Source organism: Fundulus heteroclitus, chromosome 18 (genome assembly GCF_011125445.2).
Source record: "Fundulus heteroclitus isolate FHET01 chromosome 18, MU-UCD_Fhet_4.1, whole genome shotgun sequence".
Lineage (NCBI taxonomy): Eukaryota > Metazoa > Chordata > Actinopteri > Cyprinodontiformes > Fundulidae > Fundulus > Fundulus heteroclitus.
Genome location: NC_046378.1, coordinates 23855534 through 23879376, shown reverse-complemented (window position 1 = coordinate 23879376; position 23843 = coordinate 23855534). Strand labels below are relative to the sequence as shown.

At 39.1% G+C, this 23843-nt stretch overlaps 1 protein-coding gene across 2 annotated transcripts; it reads left to right on the top strand.

Moving 5' to 3' along the window:
• The first annotated feature begins 346 nt into the window (after positions 1–346).
• smc4 (structural maintenance of chromosomes 4) lies at positions 347–22789 on the top strand. 2 transcript variants are annotated; one of them, XM_036150069.1, is made up of 24 exons: positions 347–524; positions 1774–1934; positions 2931–3121; positions 3709–3900; positions 4919–5095; positions 7181–7345; positions 7685–7812; positions 8011–8151; positions 8497–8647; positions 13457–13621; positions 13740–13973; positions 14082–14267; positions 14704–14865; positions 14984–15209; positions 17533–17609; positions 18544–18696; positions 18805–18931; positions 19145–19334; positions 20701–20845; positions 20998–21171; positions 21250–21432; positions 21722–21954; positions 22047–22230; positions 22497–22789. In XM_036150069.1, exons 2-24 carry the CDS (start codon positions 1784–1786, stop codon positions 22659–22661), a joined length of 3900 nt encoding a protein of 1299 aa, XP_036005962.1. In that variant the 5' UTR covers positions 347–524; positions 1774–1783; the 3' UTR covers positions 22662–22789. The 2 variants fall into 2 exon arrangements, with proteins under 2 accessions (XP_036005962.1, XP_036005963.1); XM_036150070.1 differs by lacking the exons at positions 347–524; positions 1774–1934 and adding an exon at positions 1993–2218.
• The last annotated feature ends 1054 nt before the right edge of the window (positions 22790–23843 follow it).

Genomic DNA, 23843 nt, shown 5'->3' with positions numbered 1-23843 from the left:
TTTGCATTAATCGCTTGTACAGCGAGTTTTATGTGTTTTCTGAAATGCATAATCTGCTCCGAGAGGCGGGACTCTGTAACCAAGCAACCGTTTGAAATTTCCAGAAAATAACACACTGGTTTTGAATCGTACGTGCGTTTTTGATAAAAAAAAGTTTACAAGCTGAAGAAAATATTTGCTGACTTCTTCCATTTTTTTCGACCGGTTTTCGGTTTATGAATATAATGGGTGTAGGAGAGGCGGAGTTGGCACTGTCCCCTTTTTTTGAATTTCGCTCCCCTCCCATGGCCTTTCAGCGATCCATACGCGTTGCGTCAGTTTGTAACGAATTTGGTTCGACGGCGCATTTTAGGCGCCATTTACAAGATACAGATTTCAAATGGGAAAGCGACTCGGAGAGACACGGGGCTGAATTTTGTGGATTTTACTGGCCGAGTTTTGGATTTTGGGACCATTTTGTTTTGGGATTCGCCGTTTGAAACAGAAAGGAGGACCTCTGACGGACCGTGCGTGTAACTTAAAAGGTGCTTAAGGATGCTTTAGAGGAGAGTCGTTGTCTGGGTACCGTCTATTTGCTGGAGTCGCAACGTTTGGTCGTTGTGAAAGGTGCCGCGAGCAACGTTTTAAACTAGGTCTTAGCGTTAGTAACGGTAGGAAGCGAAACGATGGCTTTATTGCACACTGGGAAATTTATAAAGTGTAAGTTGTTTTCGGGAACATTAATTTTAATGACATTTATGTTCATACCATGAAACCTTTTTAACGTTTTACTTTGACAGTAGCTAGCTTTACTGGATTTAAAATTATTTTAGTTTGGTTTGCAAGTCAAATGTAACTTTTTTTATTTTTCTCGAGTCTCTATATCGGTATTTGACATCGATTAGCTTTAGCCGCTAACGTAACTTTACCCCTAGCACGCCTGAATAGCATGACGAACCTAGTGCTAATGTGTTAAAATCCTTAGGAAAAAGCAACCATAGCCAAGTTACGTTTTTTTTAACGTGTGGCTAAAATGTTATTCCATTGTTGCGCTTAGGTTTTATTAGTTTTGAATGTGCGTGTTATCATTGAGGTTAGGGTTATTCGGATTTTACCTCCGCCCCCCCAGCATAACAACTCGTGGGGCTGAAAGTTTAATATTACTGTCAGTTTGAGAGAGTCGTATAGCTGCGCAGTGGTGGCCACGCAACATAGGCGTTACTAGGCTCCGAGGGGAACGATTTCACCGTATTTGCGTTCAAACTCGTGCTTTCAACTTAGAGGGACGTTTACGGTATCTTTCACGTTGTTTTTTTTTTCCTTTCCCACCCCTGCATTGTACAGCTATGTGCTGCGCTATAAAAGTTCCCCATCGTAGGTCCAGACAGAGCGAGTTATTTATTGAGCGAGCCTTTTTTTCTCAAGATTTTACTCAAATGTGCGATTTGAAATAGTTCTCTGTACACCGGGGGTAGCTTTTCTGCCACCAAAACAAATCCGCGCAAACAAAATGACCTTAGTCATCCTGCTCTTCACCAGATACTTTTTATTTCACTGCTACTTGCACTATGTTGCGATATCGAATAAGTGAAGCGATTAGCACTTAAAGGGGCGGCAGTGAGATCTGGCTGTGGTAATGATATAAAAAAAAAAAAAAACTCACAGAATTGGCTCCCTGTGACCGACTATAATGGGAGTTTGAAGATTGACATGCACAGAAAAAAAAAAAAAAAAACAGGTCACGGATATTTCTTTCTTTTCTTTTTTTTTTCTTCTTCTCAATGACCCCCTCAGATTTCATATCATGCCATCTAAAACGGCAAAAAGCTCCACTGCTTCCAAAAGGGAGCCAAAAGGGAAAGAGCTGCAGCCTCGGGATGACTCTGAGGACGACTTGGATGTACCCCCCCAGGAAACCAACTCCAATGGCCAAAAGGAGGCACCCCCGACAACTGGCAAGTAACAAAGGCTGTTTTGGTGTCTCTGAATCCAAAGAAGTTGCTCAGTCAATTGCTTTGCGTGTGTTGCTGTACTGGTGGAGGCCAATTGGCTCAGCTGTAGTGCTTTTTTTTTTTCTTCTTCTCCTCTCTTGTTGCGAATACGTAGTTAGAATGGGCTGATAGTTTTTTTTTTGTGTGTGTGTGTGTGTGTCTGAAGTAAGTGCTCGTCATAATATCTTTTTTGGATGATTTTGTGAACGACGATGGTGCCTCTTGTCCGGATGTCCCCTGCAAATGAGGTAGTTTATTTCGAAAGATGAATTGCTTTTTATTGTTGTTGTTGTTGTATTTCAAAACCGTGTTTGAGTATAAAAAATATTTTTTTAATCGATATCAGCAAATTTCTTTGTTGCTTTTCAAGTGTAATCGTTGAGATGGGTTGAAAATGCTTAACCTCGTGGGTAGTTTGCTAGCGTTTGAGCCATAAACACCAAGTCATTTGCTTGTTTATGCATATGTGAGCACAATAGATTTTGGACAGGTCGTTTGTGGCTGATGGCACCGTAGTCGTTTTTAACGATTTGTTAAAATAATATTTCTCTCGTCGCAGCGTTTTGCTTGCACTTAATAAAAGGGACCCAGACTGTGGCATTTTTGAGCGGGACGTACACTTTAGTTATTGATAATCGACGGAGTGGCTGTGGCGCATCCACTCTGGTATCAAACGCTTGTCGTGGGGAGCGTTCGCGTAATAACGTGGGTTCATGGCACTTCTCTTCTTTTGGGGCTGGCTCTTGATTTCAGAACAAAGAAAAAAATAAGCCTTGTCAACTTTCTCTCCACAGTCGTCGTTTGACCGAGACTTGCTGCGTGTGTTTGTGTTTGTTTGTTTTATTTTGTGTATGTGTGTGCGTGTATGTGCGCGCTCCTTCACCCCTCCCCCACACACACCCCACCACCTGAAGCGACTCGCATCAGAGGAATAAAAGTTGTACTTTTGCTGTGCCACAGATCCGTCTCAGGGCGAAGCCACCGAGGCGGTGGATAGTCGAAGTTTGGAGGAGATTCTCGGCAGCATCCCTCCACCCCCGCCCCCAGCAATGACCAATGAACCGGGCGCTCCTCGCCTGATGATAACACATTTAGTCAATCGCAACTTTAAGTCATATGCAGGGGAGCAGATTCTGGGGCCTTTTCACAAGGTATGACCAAACATGGCTCTAATTCTGCATGTCAGGCAGGGCAAACACTTTTGAGTCTGTTTGATAAGATTAGTTGTGTTGTGTGTCAACCTTGTTGTATTTGTCTTGCTTTTGTTTTATTTTTGGTGCGTTTTCTGTGGGGTTACACCCTATAGTTGAAGATGTACAATTTATTACAGCATTAACATGGTACATTTACATAGGTTTTAAAGATGTATTTTTGTGATTTAAAAAAAATTAAGTGAAAAGGTCACAATCCTCCATTTTGATTTTGTTAGTATATCTCTCAACCAGTAGTGATTTATTGCTGTTCCCACAGTTGTATTTAATTATGACATTTTTTAAACCTTTGCCTTTTCATTGTATTTTATTCACATGATTTGTACTCTAACTGGATTTAACATGAAATCTTAAGCACACTTCCATGGAATGCTGTTAGTATTACAGATTTTCTGAGATAAAATGCTACCACATGTGTTTTTAAAAATACAATCTTTACACTTTGTTGTAGATGTTGTGTATCTTGATATAATTGATTCTTGATTTTTATTTTATTTTTTTTATCTCCTTTCTTACCTGTCTTCCAGCGCTTTTCATGCATCATTGGTCCCAATGGAAGTGGAAAGTCCAATGTGATAGATTCAATGCTCTTTGTGTTTGGATACAGAGCTCAAAAGATCAGATCGAAAAAGCTCTCAGTTCTGATTCACAGCTCTGATAAACACAAGGATGTGCAAAGCTGTACTGTTGAGGTGCATTTTCAAAAGATTATTGATAAGGTATATATATCTATATATTTTTTTTCACACCGAAACAGAACACACTCATTTGAGATGGTTCAATATTCTGCCTAACCTGAAAAATAACACCACAAATATTTTTTTACAGGACAGAAATGATTGTCAGATTTTTCAAACAATATTCCTCAGTAGTCATAATATAATATTGCTACTCATTTGTAACATTAGTGACTAAACACAGACTCAAATCAGTCTTGAAAGTTGAAGTTTACACCCCCACATGCTATATTTGCTGTACATCGCACCCCCAGTATTTCTAAAATTTTTTTTAGATATTTTTTTCTTTTAAATCAATCATGTGGTGATCATGCCCCAAATAATTTTTACTGCTGTGTTAATATTTATAAGACCATGGATATTTTTATTTGGATCACAAATTACCATAAAAATAAGCTAAACTGTATTTTTTTTCACTATTAAAAATATTTATATATTTAATCTGCCATAGGAGTGTAAATGTGTCCCTTACTGATCTTGCTCATAAGAGCCTTCAAATTTGCTTCATCGGTGCTGTAAAACTAAAATCAAGTTTTTAAACTGATGTATTTTTTTTGTGTTCATCAGGCCCAAAAAATGTTGTTTTCGAAGCAAACTAAAAAAAATTAGAGGTGGTGTAAACAGCCTGCAATACTAGACTTGTTTCCTAAAGTAAAGGATTATTGGGCAGATTGCCAACCCGTTTGTTATGTATTTGTAATCTCTTCATTTCACCAAACTTGTTCTATAAGTTCTGTAAAGGTGACAAATTATACCAATCTTTTTTTATTTATTTATTTTTTATTATTTTTTTCCACGTTACTGTGGCTTGTCTAAATCAAGTGTTTTTGACAGTCCTAATCTTAATTGTTTTTGATGTTTATTACCTTTTGTGACAACTAGTAATTATCTTAGTACTGTGAATTATAAAGCTGGATGTTTAGAGTTGTCTGAGTCTTTCCTAAACTGTTCTGTTCTGCTGCTCTGTGTCTTCTGCCCCTCCCCCCCCCCCATGAGCCAGGAAGGAGATGACTACGAAGTCATCCCCAACAGCAAGTTCTACGTTTCCAGGACTGCCAACAAAGACAATTCCTCTTACTACCATATCAATGGCAAAAAAGCTACATTCAAAGAAGTTGGCATTTTACTCCGAAGCCACGGTATTGACCTAGATCACAACAGATTTCTGATCTTACAGGTAATTGTATTGTAGTTGTTGTTTTGTTTTTTTTTTATCCTTCTTGTGACCATCCTTTATCTACTGAAGAATCGCTGCCCCTTAAGCCATTTCCTAGTTTTCTTTTGCCTAGTGAAAGTTTCTTATGTATCTTTTAATGTATGTGTGTGGTGAAATGACCAGTTGCACTGGAGTAAGAAAAGGAGAGGACATGTGATCTGCCAGCCCTTAGACTGCTATAGCAGCGCATCATGGTTTGAAACATTGTGAAAAAGGTGCGAACCATTATTTGCTGCTTTAGTATTTTAAGGAAAATATACAATTTGACCAGTTGACAAACATGCATGTGAGATTTTTTTTTTTTTCCGTGGGAGAAAATTCGAGGTGACCTACCAGTGGGGGCATGTCGGACCCCCCCACCCTCTTCCCCCCTCCCTTTCTCATGTACCTGCCACGCTTTAGCAGCACGTAAATATTGGTGTGTGAGAAAAGACCCCAACCCCAATATTAGCAGTGCTGCTTCAGGGTGGCTGGATAAAACACCCTCCATTACCATGGCTTTAATATTTATTTCTTTATTTTATTTAATTTTACCCACAATCAGTCTAATGCAGTCTGAATTCCTTGCAAAATGTTTTTCTTATTTCATTATTTATGCATTTTTTCCCCTCCATGTGTTGTTTTGTATTCAGCCTGAATCAGTTCACTTGTTACACTCCTACCCCTGCAGAGTGTGTTGCACCTGGCATCTGACCTACCTGTTACTGCTGATTACCTGGAGGCATATGATAACATTTAGCTGTATTTGTTTTCACATTACATTTTTTTTTATTGTGGTGGTTTTAAGTGAAGATTATTTTTTTCCTTTTTTTTTTTATATGTGCATGTTCATTTTCATTCTTGGATATTTCTGTCTGTGACATGGCTGCATGACTGGATAGAGGCTTATGCTTGGTCTTCATGGTCATGACACTTTTCCAGGCCCCTGGCAAATAAAGGGAAGCTCTCTATTTTGTACACTGGGCAGAGATGAGAGATGTTTCTTAAGGCTGCTTCTTCCTTCACAGATATAAACAGCATTTGAAATTGCATTGTTTAAAAAAAAAAAAAATCTAAAATTAATTTGAGGCTGTAAAAATAAGTGTTTTACTGGGACAAAATCTTAAACTATGGTATTATTTGACAGATTATTTATGAGAAATAAAAAACAAAAATACACATCCACTCCAGTAGAATTGCAATGAGGTGAAGTAAGCTTGTGTGTTTAGCAACTTCGATTGCTTTTGTTAGTAAGAACTTTGATGCACTACTTGTGCTATTTTCCTCCCCTTAATTGGCCGATAGAATATAGAAAACAGATTTTTATTTTATTTTTTTCTTTATTTTTATATGTGCCGAAAATAAGAGCTCACAATTTTTGGTCAATAAACACATCCACCAACAGCATGTGGCTTAACCTGTTTTAGGTTAAATAAAATATCAAGATAACATAGGAGATTTCTGCTTTGATACATTTAGATCATCTTTAAATTATTGGTTTCCAAAACTATCTCCTGTGTCAATGAACCTGCTACACATACTTTCCTCGTTCATGTGTGGTAGTCATTAAAATAACACTAATCAGAATCACAGGTCAGATTTTTAAGGAAATCGGCTTTGGGCAGGAAAAGCCTGATCAGTCCATCGTTTTTAATTTAGCAAAACCAACATTTGCTCTTAAAGCGCTGTAAATTCCTTTTTTTCTGTTATCACCGGTAATGACTGTTGGTGGGATGCTGGGATATTTTGGCATTAACTATGAAGCAAAGTTTACTAATGTAATAAAATAATTTATTCCTTTAGAGTCTATTTTTCAGTGGTAGGATTTTAGGTTTAATTTTTATTTTTGAGTGGCAAACCCGGTCAGCCAGGTTGTTTCTCTTGCTGTTTAATGTTAAATACACTCTTTAAATGTTTGCATGGGATACATTTGTCTCTGTTCAAAAATATAAGTAGATGAGATTGTTTTTATTTTTTTTTAATTATAATTTTATATCTATGTTTTGTTAAGCATCTTTGTACATCAGCGTGCCGCTTTGCCCATTTGCTTTTGTGGACTTTGTCTAGGGTGAGGTGGAGCAGATTGCCATGATGAAGCCGAAAGGTCACACTGAGCATGAGGAGGGGATGCTCGAGTACCTGGAGGACATTATTGGTTCATGTCGCCTCAAAGAACCCATCCAGACCTTGTCTCGCAGGATTGAGCTTCTCAATGAGCAAAGGGGAGAGAAGGTAGAAACACTTTGGATAGTTGTGTAAAATTGCATAGTTGGCCATGAGATGCGTATATGACATAATACATTTGGAAATAAATATGAAGAAGCACCGTTTTGTTTAAGAAAATACATCTTCACTTTGATATCACAGATATACAGTGTCATTCCATAGTTAGATTACACCCACCTATAAACATCACTCATTCATTGAATTTCATGTAGATCTTAACTTATAATCACTTTTTTGAGGTTTAGATTTTTTTTTTAATTAGACTACACAATTTAGGATTTTTTTATTTTTTCATTATTTTTTCCCCCAAAAACTAAAACTACAAAAAATAAATTTTCTGTCTAGCTGAATCGAGTGAAGCTGGTAGAAAAGGAGAAAAATGCTTTGGAAGGGGAGAAGAACAAAGCTGTGGAGTTCCTCACCTTGGAGAACAGCATCTTCAAACACAAGAGTCAGCTCAACCAGTACTATGTGTAAGTACACCAGGACCGTCTCTGTGCTCTGGACACAAAAAAAAAAAAAAACAACACAGAGGAGAATGAGTCGGTTTAGAAAGCCCAGCAACAGCTTCACTGATGTTTTACCATTTAAAATTTTTTTTTTTTTTTCCTGAAATGCTCAGCTGGTTAATTCTTTAAAAATAAATGTTTGTGTGTTTTGTTTGCTTTTAGTCATGATCTACGAAAACGTGTGGTGGACAAAGAGCAGGAAAAGCAGAAGATCTTAGAGGAAACCAAGGAGCTGACAGAAAAAAATGCAGAGATATCAGAAGAGATCGAAAAAATGAATCAGGAGCTCAAAAATGTGGAGAAGTAAGAAGTCTGCAGGGTTTTTTTTCCCCCCCTCCCTGTTACTAATGTAACATGCTTTGTGTCCTAGCATTTCTTTTTACATTCACATTTCTATAAAGTAGTGATTTATAAAGTGATTTGCTTTGAAAAGGGGTAGAAGCACGACAGTCTGGTGTGCTGTTATTCCCTAAATCTGTCACAAGAACATCTTTAAATATTTTTTTTTGTTATAGAAACCACCTTTTTTTTTTTTTTTTTTTTTGTTCTTGATTTCCCTGTTATTAATTCTTACTGATTCCTCTTCAAAGATTTTATAGTGTTTCAGAGGCGATTTCCACAAATTTGAAATGCTTTTTCCTCCACCAGAAAAAAAGACAAGATCAACAAGTACATTGAGACCCAGAAGAAAAAGTTCACCCAGCTGGAAATTCAGGATGTTGCTGTGCGTGAGAATATTAAAAACTCCAAGAGCGGGAACAAGGCACTGCAGAAGCAGCTGGAAAAAGAGCAGAAAAAGGTGTGTTGGCCTTTAAGTTGCAGTGCACTGTTGCAGGCAGTTCAATGTCTTTATCTACCTTGGTGTTAGTGTTTGCTGCTCTGGAGTAGATAAGTTGTGTCACTCTGACAGCATTACTGCAGCAGCACAGTTCAGAGGCACACAGATAGTAAGGCTGACAGAGGCGTGTAATTTTAGCCTTTTGTTTTCTAAATGTACCCCACATTTTTTAATTAAAATGTAATTCTGCCACAGCCGTGCCAGTACCGGGGTTTGTATGTGCACTGCAAAAAAGGAACTAAAAGTGATTAAAATTTTCTTGAAATGAGTGTATTTGTCCTTGATTTGGGCAGGTAAATAATATTATTTGCCAATGGAATGAGTGTTTTGATGCCTAAAATAAGATAATTAGATAAACAGCACTTGAAATAAGATGGTGGAGATCAATTGTTCCTATTTTAAGTGCAAAAATCTTATTCCATTGGCAAAATAGTCTTATTTACCTGCTTAAAACAAGGAAAAATACTTTCAATAAATTTTTTTCTTACTTTTAGTTACCTTTTTGCAGTGTGTATTTTGATTCTGGACTATGAAGAAACAAAAATATATGTTAAAAAAAAATAGATTTTAGTTTTTTGTAGCTCAGATGTACTAAAATAGCTGGTGTGGAGGAGGGTTGTTTTACCCCCCCTACACAAGTGTTAATCACTATTTAAGCTTCATTTTTTTGTATTTATTATTTAATTATGGTATTTTTAGGCTAAATAAATTGTTCTTCTGGCAAAAATATTTTTTTAAAGATGTTTAAAACTTTTAAACATCTTTACATTTTTCCTAATGTGAAACTCCAGCTTCTGAAGAGATGAAATTAAATAACAAAAAAAAAAAAAATCTTTTCAAGTATAGTTTTGTAAAAAGCTGCCAGCATTTTGTCTGATTGAACTTTGGGTGTTGCACTGAGGAAAATGCACTGTAGTAGCTTTTCTCATCTAATTTAGATTATTATTATTTTTACTGACCAGTATTAGGCACAAAGAACAGTGCCGTTTGTAATTTAGTCGTAGCGTATGAAATAATGTACACATAATTTTTTGGAAATTTTCTGTGTAAAGATGTTTGAAGAAGGGTTGTTTTACAAAATGTTTGGGGTTAAATAACGTGATATTTTCAGTGGAATAAAATAAAAACTAACGTGAAACTGTAAATCAATGACAGGACAAGTTATCAGACCCAAATTAGCCACTAGGGGGCTGTGAAGTTACACAGAAAGTGAATCTGGGTGTGTGCTTTGGTGGACGATTTTTTTATTTTTTTTCCCTGATGGGTTAGTCTGAACTTTCTTTATTCCTGCTTCATAACTAATACGATTTATTTGTCAAGCGTTACCATCAGGATGTATGGCTAACTTTTTCTCTGTGCTCTGAAACCTTGCGCTCTGGAAATATGTTGGTCAGAGGGGGAGCTGGGCAGAGGCAGGCTGACCTCTGGGGAGCTGTGTTCTGCTGTGTGGTAGTCAACTATGGCCTGGCTTGTGTAACACTTCAAGCAGCAACATTCACATTTCACCCGCAGTTAACCCTACAAAACATAGACTATAAGACGCAGATGCCAATTCGTCCTTTGTTTCAGCTCTGCCAAAATGCAGACTGTAGTGCCAGTGTTAACCAGGGCTTGTTTGGTCCTTGTGTGCTTATGCGTGATTACATGTGTGCCTTGGCCTGCTTTAGAATGCATTGTAAAGTAGCTGGTAATTTACAGATTTTTTTCTTTTTTTTCTTTTTTTTTTTTGTGTATGTCTTTTGTACACTTTTTTTTTTTTTTTTTTTTTTCGAGCTGAACCTCTTTTTAAATTTAACCCAGGACTTACACCATATGCGCATATAGAGCCTCATGAACATTGCTTTTTAATGGTCCGAATTGCAATTTAATTTAATTTCAGACAATTAAGACCCGTCTTAAACATATTATTGGTATATTTACTTGGATATCAACAGGAATAGTTATTTCATAACAGATAATAAGCTGAAGTTTATTTGTTATTAAAGAGGATGCTAAGATTTTAGGCGAGTCCACTACAGGGAGAAACAGAAACCCAAATCTGAAATGTAATTCTGTCAGAATTAAATGGGATTATTTTAGTGCTTCCTATTTAATTTTATTTTATTTTGTTGAGAATGGAAGTGTGATCAAAAATCTGTGAGAATACATGGTACAATTTATTCAATGCATATTTGTTATTGTTAATTTTTGTGTGCACTTTTGTTGTAAAGGTTTCAACAAGATAATATCTTTAAGCCAAGTTTATTCCGCTAACATTTGGCTCTATTTTCATTTTGGCTTGCAGTGTTATTTATATCGGCTCTGACATTGTGCCTATCTTGTTGAAACAGGTTTTCTACTTCCTCTTTACAGACTGCAGTTGTTCTACGACTAAGCTCTAAATTTATTGCTTATTTAGCCTTAAATGACTTCCAAAGTTATGTGAGAAGAAATTGAGCCGGCAGAGTTGCAAAATCAAAATGAGACATTCTGACTTTTGGTGGTAGTTTGGTTTTACATTTTATCTCTTTTTAAATGTAAAAAAGAAAAAATTCAAGGGGGGAATTGGATAGTGTGCATGTATCTTATTAGATATTTAAAAATGGTTCTAAGTCAATATGTAATGCTGCTTTTTGTTTTTCATTTCCTTTTCTTCCTCTACGTCTTTTCAAATCTTATCGATTAGTTTTTCAAATCTATTTTGTCATTTCTTACTTCATATGTCTTGTCTGTCAACAAGTGCTAAACCCTCCGTTCTTTACCTGCTGCCTCATAACAGCAGTAATTAGTGTAAATCTTTGGTTACTTGATGGACTAATAGACAACTGTATAGGCAGGAAAGCATGGAGCAGGAGTTCACAGACGCAGACACATGGTAGGCATGCAGGTTAAGAGCAAAGGCAACCTGCTCCGTGCTTTAAAGGCAAGTTTGTTGATGAAACAATTTCATCTTGATTACAAGTGCATTTCAATTAATGCTAATTAGCATAGAATATCATTATCAGTTTATTTCGCAATCCAAAAAAAAATCAATTGAACAGCTAATGAAAAGCCCAAATGATGTTTATTTGAAAGTAAATAGGATATTTAATAAAGAGAAATGTCTGCTGACTGGAGTGTCTACGTACTGCAGTATGCTCACTTAGTACTTGTTCAGGGCTCCTGCATCAACTGTATCATAGATATATGTGTTTCTGCTGAGGTGTTGAGGAAGCCGAGGTTGCTTTGATGGCGGCCTTCAGCTCGCCTGCATTGTCGGCTCTGCTGTCCCATCTTCCTCTTGGCAATACTCTGTAAATTCTCTATAGGGTTCAGGTCAGGTGAGTTTGCTGGCCAATCAATCGCAATTATACGTTATACCATAGACATTAAACGGGAACCTTTGGCAGTATGGATAGGCGCCACAGCATGCTGGGAAACTATCAGCATCTTAATAAAGCTCGTGAGGCAAGGGAAGCATGAAGAGCTGTAAAATATCTGGCTAGACCAGTACACTGATGATGGACTTTATAAAAGACAGTAGGCCAACACCAGCAGATGACATGGCACCCAAAAAAATAAAGAGTGAAACTCTGCATTCTGGTATTTTACAGAGCATTGACGGCACAGATGTTTATTTAGATGTGGGCGCGCAGCCAGGAATGATGGGGTAGGGATTTTAACGACTTCAGTGATAGTTCATTCATAACTTTAGGATGTCCTACAACTTTTAATTATATATGTCAGCGTCTCTCCTCTCGACTCCAAAGTCAGGACACTCGTTGCAGTCGGTGGTACAGCTTTGCAACAGGTGGCAGATTACGACACGCTGCCCCGTGGAAATGCGACACAGTGGATTTGCAATCAGTGAAAACCTCTTTCTGCATCTCAGTCCTCCGTGTGCAGGATGGTACTCGAATTTTTCACTGCGGTGCGTTACGTCCCTCATCCAAACAGTTCCTATACGAGCTTCCCAGTTTGTCTGGAATAGGAGTTTCATTGGGTATATTAATGAGGTCTAACGTCTCGCTGTCTCTCCACTGAGCAGTGCTTCGGCAGCCGCTGTCTTGCTGATGCCAAGTTATCACTTCCAGCTGGTGCAAACTTGTGACAGGTGTTAATTGAAAGTGAGGTCGAAGACTCATGAAATACACCATGGTTGTTCTCAGTGGAGTCACATTCAGAGTGATCAGATGCGAATCAGGGCCAGATCTGACCATTTAGACTGGTTTTAAAACATCTGGCCTGGTCACCTGACCTGTTCCAGTGGGAACGGGGCCTAAGTCTTGCTTGTGTGTGGTGGCTCCTCACTGATTTCAGCTGCACCCCAAATCTTGTTATTCTCCACCAAACCCTCTTTACAATCATCAAGGCTGCAGTTATTGCTGTTATTCACGCACGCTTTCTACCACACTTCTTCCTTCCACTCAACTTTCCTGTGATATGGCTGCATGCAGTACTCTGAATCAAATATCTTTGGCGCTTTGGCTTTTTGTTGTGTCAAAGACTGTTAGCTAGCTGTCTGTCCTGTGGTTATGTTATGTAGAGCCTAACATTTCTGCAATAAAATCATTTTTTTACTGTTACTGTGCAATATAAAAATGCTCTGAGACTTAATTTGGGGTTTTCAATAGTTATAAACCCTAATCATCAAATTTAACAGAGAAAACACTTTAAAATCAATTAGTCTGTAATGAATCTATATTTACTTTTTCAGTTGAATAACTGAGATGCTTCTGTATGAACCTGTGATTGGTATCTGCCTCCTTTTATTATGTTAACTCTGCATTTGTTGGTGGGCTCATTCTTCAGTTGGAGGAAGTGCAAGCTATCCCCGCCAACAAGGAACAAGCCATCTGTGAAGCAACTGCCCGCAAAGAAGACCTGGAGAAGCAGAAGGTGAAAGAAGAAGAAAAACTGGAAGAAGTGAGGGAAAGTCTCAAAGAAGAGACAAGTGGCTTGCAACAGGAAAAAGAGGTGTGTGTGCATCGTAGCATGCTAATTAGCTGAGCTTAAAGGTACAGTTTTACATTATTTCCCTGAAACCAAGCCTTGAGGTCTTTTCCAACCAGCTGTGTCCGCGTGTGCGTTCCAGAAAAAAGAGGAAGTGCTGATGGAGCTGAAGAAGGCCGTAAACGAGACCCAGTCTCAGATGAACTTCGCTGAGTCCGAGCTCAACATCTACCTGAGCAACCACAACACGGCTCTGACTCAGCTCAACGCAGCCAAGGAGACGCTTCAGGCCACCTCTAAAGACCTGCAGGAGCGCCGGGCCGCCATCAAGGACCTGCAGGTCAAAATCCCCCAGATGGAGAAGGAGCTCAAAAGGGTAAACCCATGACCGAACAAAATGAACATCTAGGTGGCGCCAACTGCAGTAGTTGATGAGGTCATCAGTGGAGCTTCTGCTTTACCAGCTCCTCCCTTTTTGCCGCAGGACCAGCAAGAGCTGGAGCCGCTGGTGAAGCTGGACAATGAGACCAGTCCTGTGGTGAAAGAGCTGCAGCAGAAGCTGGATGAAGCCAAGAGCTCGCTGTCCTCCAGTCGCAGTCGAGGAAAAGTCTTGGATGCCTTGATGCAGCTCAAGAAGAGCGGCAAAATTCCTGGCATCTATGGAAGATTGGTAAGGAAAAAAAAAACGGTTTATAAACACATTTTAAAACCCCATCTTCATCTGTGCACTGCAAAAACAGAACTTAAAATAAGTAAAATGTTCTTAAAATGAGTATGTTTGTCCTTGATTTGAGCAGGTAAATAAGATGATCTGCCAATGGAATAAGATTTTTGCACTTAAAATAGGAACAACTCATCTCCATCATGTTATTTCAAGTGCAGGATGTCTAATTATCTTATTTTAGGGGTCAAAATACTCATTCCATTGGCAGATAATCTTATTTACCTGCTCAAATCAAGGATAAATACACTAACTTTAAGAACATTTTACTTATTTTTAGATCCGTTTTTGCAGTGTGTGTATATATATATCTGACCTTTTATTCCTCTATTTATCGTGTTTAAGCCACAACGCAGTATTTTAAAGAGCTTTTGGTGCTTTGCAGGGAGATCTTGGAGCCATAGATGAGAAGTATGACGTGGCCATTTCTTCGTGCTGCGGTGCTCTAGACAACATTGTGGTGGATACGATCGACACCGCTCAGAAATGTGTCACTTTCCTCAAAGAGCAGAATATCGGGGTTGCCACTTTCATCGGTCTTGACAAGGTAAAATTATTATAAAAAAAATTTATAATGTGCTTCTGTCAGGATGGTAAACTTAAAATGTTTTTGCTTTTCCTTGTTTTTACCACTTTCTTTAATTATTATTATTATTATTATTCAGATGAAGGTCTGGGAGAAGAACATGGCCCCCATTCGCACCCCAGAGAACAGCCCCCGCCTCTTCGACATGGTGCGAGTGGACGACGAGAGCCTGAAGCCGGCTTTCTACTTTGCCCTGAGGGACACCCTGGTAGCTCAAGACATGGACCAGGCCACCAGGATGGCCTTCCAGAAGGACAGACGCTGGAGGGTGGTCACCCTGAAGGGGCAGATAATAGAGATGGCAGGTTTGTGAGAGTCCGTACCTTCACATAGATTCCTGTTGTTTTTTTAGGGGGGAAGGGATATTGGATCTATGACAGTTTGCTTCTTTATCAATTTGTAGCCTCATATTTTACCCACGTGTTGCCATTCTATCCTTATATACCAATTCACACCTGTAAACAAGCCATTTTGTGCCCAACCATCATCTATAGAGATAACACACTGGTTTGTAGTTTCGTTTCTTCTGTATTTATTCAACCGCGCTGCACCGCTCAGAGGGGGAACCCAGTCGTTGGGCTGTCAGTCAAGCTAATAGCAGCTAGCTGTTGTCCGAGAAGTTTACTACCTTTACTGATACACAGGGTTTCAGAGGGCTATTTAAAAAAAATCTTAAATGTTAAAATCAAAATTTAAGACCTTAAAAGTTCTTTAAATTAACTCAATTATGCTGTTCACATGTAACACTTGCTCAAGTGCTAAATAAGATGGTCCTATGACTGAATCGTGCTTTATTGAATGTCCATACCACTCCACTTGATGGTCAGTGTGCAGAAACAGAAGTAGCGCTGCCGTTGTCATGGGAATTGCTAATTTCGCAACACTTGGCATCAATAGAACCAGTTTAAGGCTTGTTTAAAGTCCGCTTCAAACGGCAACTTGAAGCCTACTGCTGCTTGTGCAAGAAAAGCACATAAAACTGTGAATGTTGGGTACAGCGGGTTGAGTTGTATGTAGAAAGCGCTGTAGCCCTTTGTGGACGGTCTGAGATGGGCGTCGGCTATCAGTGAGTTCTGCCAGGTAAGGTCCAGACACCCGGAGTCCAAGTTCACGGGGCCGGCAGCAGCCAACGACTTAATGAAGCACGTAAAAGTAAATGTTGCATTTTAGCAGTCGTGATTACTGACACGTTTATTATATTGAAGTAGTTGGTAAAATGGCTACTCAAGCTATCGGATCATAACATCTGAGTCAATATTTAAAAACAACACTGCAAAAACAGAACTAAAAGTAAGTGAAATTTTCTTGAAATCATTGTATTTTTCCTTGATTAGAGCAGGTAAATAAGACTATTTGCCAATGGAATAAGATTTTTGCACTTAAAATAAGAACAATTCATCTCTATCGTCTTAATTCAAGTGCAGGGTGTCTAATTATGTTATTTTAGAGATGAATTGTTCCTGTTTTAAGTGCAAAAATCTCATTCTATTGGCAAATAGTCTTATCTACCTGCTCTAATCAAGGAAAAATGCACTAATTTCAAGACATTTTTACTTATTTTTAGTTCCCTTTTTGCAGTGAAGATAACCGGCCACAAAATAAGGCTACGTGCAAACTTGAAATGGAAAGATGATTTTCCAGATGCATCAGTTTCAGGTTTATACGGGTTCCATCGTTGCTACTGGCCGGCCTTTACCACTGCAGGTTTTGGGAAGATGTTCTCTATCTGTTAACATTTAAAGGAACGACACCAACCACGTGCATAGACACCATTTCTGTCACCGTCCCAAGTTCACACAACCAACGCCGCCTGTTTTTGTGGTGTTTTTCTCTCCAATGTCGTTTCTACATTTCCTCCAATAGTTATTACTGAGATCTGTGAGGAAATTAATTTCTTTTATTAATGTTCTATTATTAGTATGGGCTAGTGACTCTCCATTAGTTTTGGCTTGTTAACCAGCAGCCACCAAAAACATTAAGCAACGACTGGTAGCAATGGTGCCTGATATGTTTCCAGGATAAAACTAAAATTGAAGGCAAAAACGTCAACGTTTTTATGATGAAATAACTGGTCCTGCTGTAATAACCTGTGTGGTAATGATAATGATGCCTGAACCAATCTGCATCCTCCAACAATCCCCAAAGCACGAGTGGCCCATCTGCGTTTGTTTATCGTGGGAGTAATAGACGGATCTAATTATTGTTTTTCTATGTAAAAGCTAATGAGCTGAGCTCAGCGCATTTAGTTTTTCACCAAAAGATTCCAGTGACGTGGTCATCTCGGGTTCACGTTCCCAATTTATTTTAATAGTCTGTCTCCTAAGTGAATCATTTAGGAGACACGAGTCATTAATAAGCTTAAGCAGTTGGTTTTAATTTGTTTTTATTTTCTAATTACCCTGCATGATATTTGTCCTTAAGTCTTGTGTTGACTTGAAGATATCAATAAATCTCATATAATTCCCCAATTTTAGTTAATGCTCTTCCCAATTTAGAGGTACATAATTCCTTTTAATAGTATATTATTTTTCTGGAGACCCCGTTTCTTATTTATTGGTTCTGAGCTCAATTTCAGACTATCCAGGGGAGGTTTTTTGTCCCTCATTCCTTTTTGTTTTTGTTTCCCAGGAACAATGACTGGAGGCGGACGAGTTCTCAAAGGCAGAATGGGTTCTTCTATCGGCACCGAGGTCTCCCAGGACGAGGTTAGCGCGACACGGACAACTGAAGTGTTTCTGACACGTCTCAGCAGTCTGAAAAACATCCCATTAAAAACATACATTCTGCTCATAAAAATGACAGATTTCTTGTGTTTATTATATCTTGTTTTATCCAATTTAACATTCATAAAACAGATTTTTGATTTCCTAAAAAAATAGTTTTCTAATTAAATTTGACCAGTTCCAGTTTCCTGTCCCCAAAGTCCATAAAGCATGCAGGAGGTTCCCCAGTAGATGTCATTTTGTATCCATTCGATGGAAAAATAATTAGTGTTTTTATTTAATTTTTTTCATTAAAGTGCATCCTGTTGGTTGACTTATTTCTAGACTGAAAACCCTGAATTAAAGTCGTCCTGCAATTAATGAACAGCGACAGCCAATCAGAACCGACGAAGGGAAACCTGGTCGATTCAGAGCTCTAACCACTGAAACATAAAGATGTCACTCAGTTTATGTTTATATGGAATATTATGCAATATACTAGGCAAAGTATTATGATAGAAGAATATTTATTATTATTAAATTGCAAATGTTACTGATGTCTTTTCATGTAATTGAAGGGATTCTTTTCTCAAGACATCTGGATATCTTTGTGGATTGCAACCTAGAAGTATATATTATTTGTGTGTGTGTGTATGTATGTATGTGTGTGTATATATTATATATATATATTATATATATATATATATATATATATATATATATATATATATATATATATATATATATATATATATATATATATATATATATCTATATATATATATCTATCTTTAAGTTAATTAGTGTGACGTTCATAAACAAGTCCAGCTTTAAGCCACTTGTCCTTTGTGCATAATTTCTGGACGTGTTTATGTGACGCGTATCAAGTGTGTCCTCCATCACGACTCAACCCGACTTTCCACGTGTGTTTTTACAGCTTGACCGTATGGAGCGCAAGCTGAACGAGAAAAGGTCAAAGCTGCAGGGCTGCCAGGAGAGAAGGCAGCAGTTGGAGGAGAACATCGATCGCCTGCAGCCTCAGCTCAGGGAGATGAAGAACACGCTGGAAAAATACACCTCCTGCATGAACGTATGTCGTCTTGTGGCCTCGGCTCGGCTCCGTTTATGGTTTAAATGGTAAACGTTGCACATGTCCATTCATAAAAACTCACAGAAAAGTGTTTTCCTCTTCCCTCAGTCGCTGGCTGACCAGGAGACTCACTCTAAACTTGAGATTAAGAAGCTTGAAAGCAAAGTGTTGGCAACTGTCCCGGACAAAGCCAAGCAGAAACAGATGGAGAAGAGCCTGGAGGCTTTCAGGAAAGGTAGGAACCTCTGTAAACTGCAAAGAGAGGCGCTAATTATTTTATGCCATTGTTTCCTTTCTCGTGTTGGATTAAGACAGAGGGGGGAGATGTGCTCCACACTCTGTCTCATGTATCTCTAATACCTAATAGATCTCAGTTGAAATAGGTTGCCTTAGGTTTTAATGCCTGAAAGTTTCATTTGTTCCCTTTTTCTTCTTCCTTTTCTGTCAGACTTTGAGTCGGCCTCCAGTAAGGCTGTGAGGATGGAAAACGAGGTTAAAAGACTCCACGACTTGATTGTAGAAATCAACGACAACAAGGTGAAGCCTCAGCAGGATAAGCTTGACAAGATCAACAAAGAGCTGGACGAATGCTCCGCAGTCATAAACAAGGCCAAAGTGGCCATAACCACGGCCGATCGGTGAGGAAATATTAAAGAGGCACCAGTCCCGCTCTTCCTAGCTGACGCTAATTTTGGGCTTTCTTCGAGGTTTATGATGTCATTTCTGGTTTTCTGTGTACAGGAAACTGATTTGTTTCAATTTAATAATTAACTTTAAAACAATATGGACCATGAAAGGAAAAGGATGAGTTGTAAGTTCAGTAATGGAGTAAGGGATCATAAGATGGTCCCGATTTATGCATAAAAGGGGAGATGTACTGATATGAAAGTTTGGGTTAGTATTATGTCGCTGTTTTATCTGATAAAGGGATAATGCCCAACAAAGTGTCCATTATCAGAAATGAATGTACGACACGGAGGCTCTAATTTGCAGGTAAAACCACGAGTTGTTCACAAGAAGCGGCTATATTACTTTTTAACGGACACCCTGCAGCCAATCCGAGTATTAACCCAGACCATGGTGTTCAGTGTTTATTTATACCGTGGGCTGGGTGAATACTCGATTCTGATTGGCTGCAGGGTGTCCGTGACAAAGTGTTCTAGAAAAAAAGTGTCGGTCAAACAGCCTGATTGTTCTAAATTGGTTATGACAGGAGTAGGTTCTGTGGCCACTCTAACCTTGATCTGATTTATAATTAAAGTTCATCCTGAGACGGTCCATTCGGTGGCGTGTTTGCAAACAAAACATCAGATTTTCTAGGTTTTTGATCTCCTGATAAGCAATTAGTTGATAAAGAATATTTTCATAACAAATTACTGGATTATTTGTAAAACTGTTCATCAGGAGGAATTGGTTGGATATTCACCAAGCAAATCCTTTTGAGGACCAAAATGTTCACATTTTGGACAAAGAAGACAGATGGTTTGAAAGGGGGGTGAAGGAAGACATCGACATCTACGTAAAGAGAGAAAAAACAACCTTAAACAAAGGAGGACGACTTGCGTTCCAACTCACAAAAACTTACAACAAGGGTTGATTCCTTCCAATTTTCACCTCATCCTCACCTCCATGCAGGTGATGAAAACATCGCTCCTGTAAGGCGGGCCAATAACGACCCTAACGACTCCCCATTGCTAAGGGTGGACCAGTTTCGGTTTAATTTGCATGTTATCTAAAGCAAAGGCCTTTTTTTGGGCAATAATATAAAGCTTGGAACTCCACACTTCTCCAGACATTTGAATTGAGAAAAAGCTTTCTGAATAGGAAGCGTAACGTCTTCAAACTTCGGGAAAAAAGTCCAGTTTTTAACTTTTTTTGGAATAAACTACACTTGTTTCAGTGGGATAAATATCATAAAATTCAAGGTGTGCATCACCTCTCTGTTAGCTGTCACCAGTCACTGCGCTGGAGAAACGAATCCTTTTCTGTCCGTTTGCCTCGTAGAAACGTGAAAAAGTGCGAGGAGAACATTGTTCGTGTGCAGGAGAAGCTGGAGGAGAACAAGACGTTGCTGACTGAGCTCACTGAACAGCTGAAGAAGCTGGAAGACGAGGCCGGGGAGATCATGAGAGCCAATCAGGAGGCAGAGGTTGCTGCTTGCTATTTACTTCACGCGTGACTCCTTTCTACCAGATCATTTTCCATCTGACATCATTTGTACTCGTCCGGATTGAATCTCGGCGTGTTTGGAGATTCATTTTATTCGCAGTAAAAGCTGACGCTCTGTTCCTGGTTCCGTAGGCCACTCTGCCTGAGGTGCAGGAGCAGTACCACAAGGTCTCTAAGGAGTTGGAGGTCCTGCAGCAGCAGAAGGAGGCGCTGCAAGAGGAGTCGCTCAACGTCCGGCTGGCCATCGAGCAGATAGACGCCACCATCACAAAGCACAACGGCAAGATTGCGTACTGGCAGGAGGAGGTGCGTCCGCAAACAGGCGGCTAACGGTCGGGCTCCCTGAGCCGGTTCCTTTTACTGATCCGTATCTTTGAACTCCAGAGTGCCAAGCTGTCCCTTCACACCATTGAGGGCCAGCCGGCAGAGGAGCTGCGTGTCTTTACCCCCGCCGAGCTGGACGCCATCTCCGATCCAAACGTCCTCCTCAACAAGATGAGCACGCTAGAGGACCAGTGTCGTCAGCTGAAGCCCAATCTAGGAGCCATCGCAGAGTACAAGAAAAAGGTGTGCACACTCACAGGGTCCTGGTTGGCAGGGAGGGGTCACATGACCTTCAGGGTCAAGAAGGATCCACGCTTCTCTTCTGACTCATGAGCTTTAGCAGAACGAGGTAATCAAGAGCGTTTCCTGCTTTGGAGCAGAATGTGACGACTTCTTTCTGCTCTGGTTTTCTATACGGTCACCGCTGCACTGGCAGAGAATGACCGTTTTTAGCCGAGTTTATATTCATTCATGTCATAAACGCTGTGAGACGCAGAGATGACAGGACTTTTCCGTCGCTGTGTGTCCTCAGGAGGAGGTGTACCTGCAGCGTGTCGCCCAGCTGGACGAGATCACAGCAGAGAGGAACAAGTTCAAATGCGCCTACGAGGACCTCAGGAAGCAGCGGCTCAACGAGTTCATGACCGGATTCAACATGATCACCAACAAGCTGAAGGAGAACTACCAGATGCTGACGCTGGGCGGGGACGCGGAGCTGGAGCTGGTGGACAGCTTGGACCCCTTCTCTGAGGGAATCCTGTTCAGGTGAGGGTTTAAAAAAACAAAACAAAAAAATGTTTCTTTATGTGCAGCTACAGGGCTGGTTGTTATTTGTCTCATTCTGGTCTTTGTTTTAGTGTTCGCCCTCCAAAGAAAAGCTGGAAAAAGATCTTTAACCTGTCAGGAGGAGAGAAGACCCTCAGCTCTCTGGCTCTGGTGTTTGCTCTGCATCACTTTAAACCCACGCCGCTCTACTTCATGGACGAGATAGACGCCGCTCTAGACTTCAAGAACGTCTCCATCGTTGCCTGTTACATTTATGTGAGTATGAAGCTCTGTGTGAGCCAGATGTCGTAACATTCAGGGCCTTTTTTTATTTTTTACATTTCCCATCGTGTTTTTTAGGATTTCTTCTTCTTTTTTCTTTGCAAAATTATTATTATTAATATAGTCTGATTGCACCAGGCTAATGACCCAACCCTGAGATTTTTGTGTTTTAAATAGAGAGAATAACCTTGGAGAAAGCTAGTTCTTCTACAGTAACTTATTTATGCTGCAAGTATTGAAACACATTCTTCCGGTTTCAGGAACAAACCAAAAACGCTCAGTTCATCATCATCTCGTTGAGGAACAACATGTTTGAGATCGCAGATCGTCTCATCGGCATCTATAAAACACACAACACAACCAAGAGCGTTGGGATCAATCCCAAAACGATCGTGTTCAGGGAACATGACGCCATCACAGCATAAAACCCGACATCCAACTTCACTCTCTTTCATTTTCCTCTTGACAAACCATGTAAATATTTGTATGTTCTTTTTGTAATAATGCGCTGCTATTCTTTTAATTCAAAACAATAAAGTTTTTCAAAAATAAAGCTCTTGTTTATGAAATTATTCTTATACATGGCAAAAAGGGAACAAAATGTAAGCAATATTTCTTTAAAAAGATTATTAGACCTTCATTTGAGTGGATAACAATTCTTATCTGCCAATGGAATGAGTATTTTTTTACCCCTACAATAAGATAATTTGATATACTGCACTGGAAATAAAATGGAGATGAGTAGTTCCTATTTTAAGGGCAAAAACCTTACATTATTTACCTGCTCAAATCAAGAACATACTTTTTGAAAGAACATGTCAAAGGAAAGCAGATGTGTTGATCTTCATAAATGAAAAGTAAACCTGCAAAAAGCCACAATTTAACTGGAAATCTGACAAATAAGACAAGCACCAAAGTTTACGACGTCACCACACAGAAAATTATGCAGAGCTCAGCAGATGGGATCATGTTGGTTGTCAACGTTTCCAAAACAGTTTAATTAAACCAGAGGAGCAAACTGCATTTAACAGGCAGGATTGTTACTGGATGTCAAAAAAACATTTTAACAGTGATGTTAAAACACACATTTTAAAAGTTTTTCACCTTTCAATTGTCAGGAAGATCTGATGAGCATTTCTGGCATTTCCACGGTTTGGGTTTAAAGAAATATGTGAACTGACACTGGCTGCCCAGTAGGTGGCAGTGTATAGAGCGGCAGTCATGAGAAGAAGAATGTATTATCAAATGAAATATAAACACCAGTGCCAGGGCTGTCCAAATTCACATGGGTCAAAACCAGCATTTCAAAAGTACTCAAGGGCCAAAAAAATATTTAGAAAAATAATTTTGTCGAATCTCAGCGATTAAGAACACGATTTGGGTCGTAATGTTTACTGTATTTGCTGATATTAGAAATTTTAATCCAATTTCGGTGCACCAGATGTGGTCCAATTTACCAAGAAATTAAAGTGTTTAAGAAAAAATGCACTAATTAAAAGACATACTTTGTGTTTAACATTTTAATTGTAAGATTTTTAAATTGTATATAATAATTTTGCCCTGATTAAAAATAAAGTCTCCATCTGGATCAGGCATGTTCTGGTGGG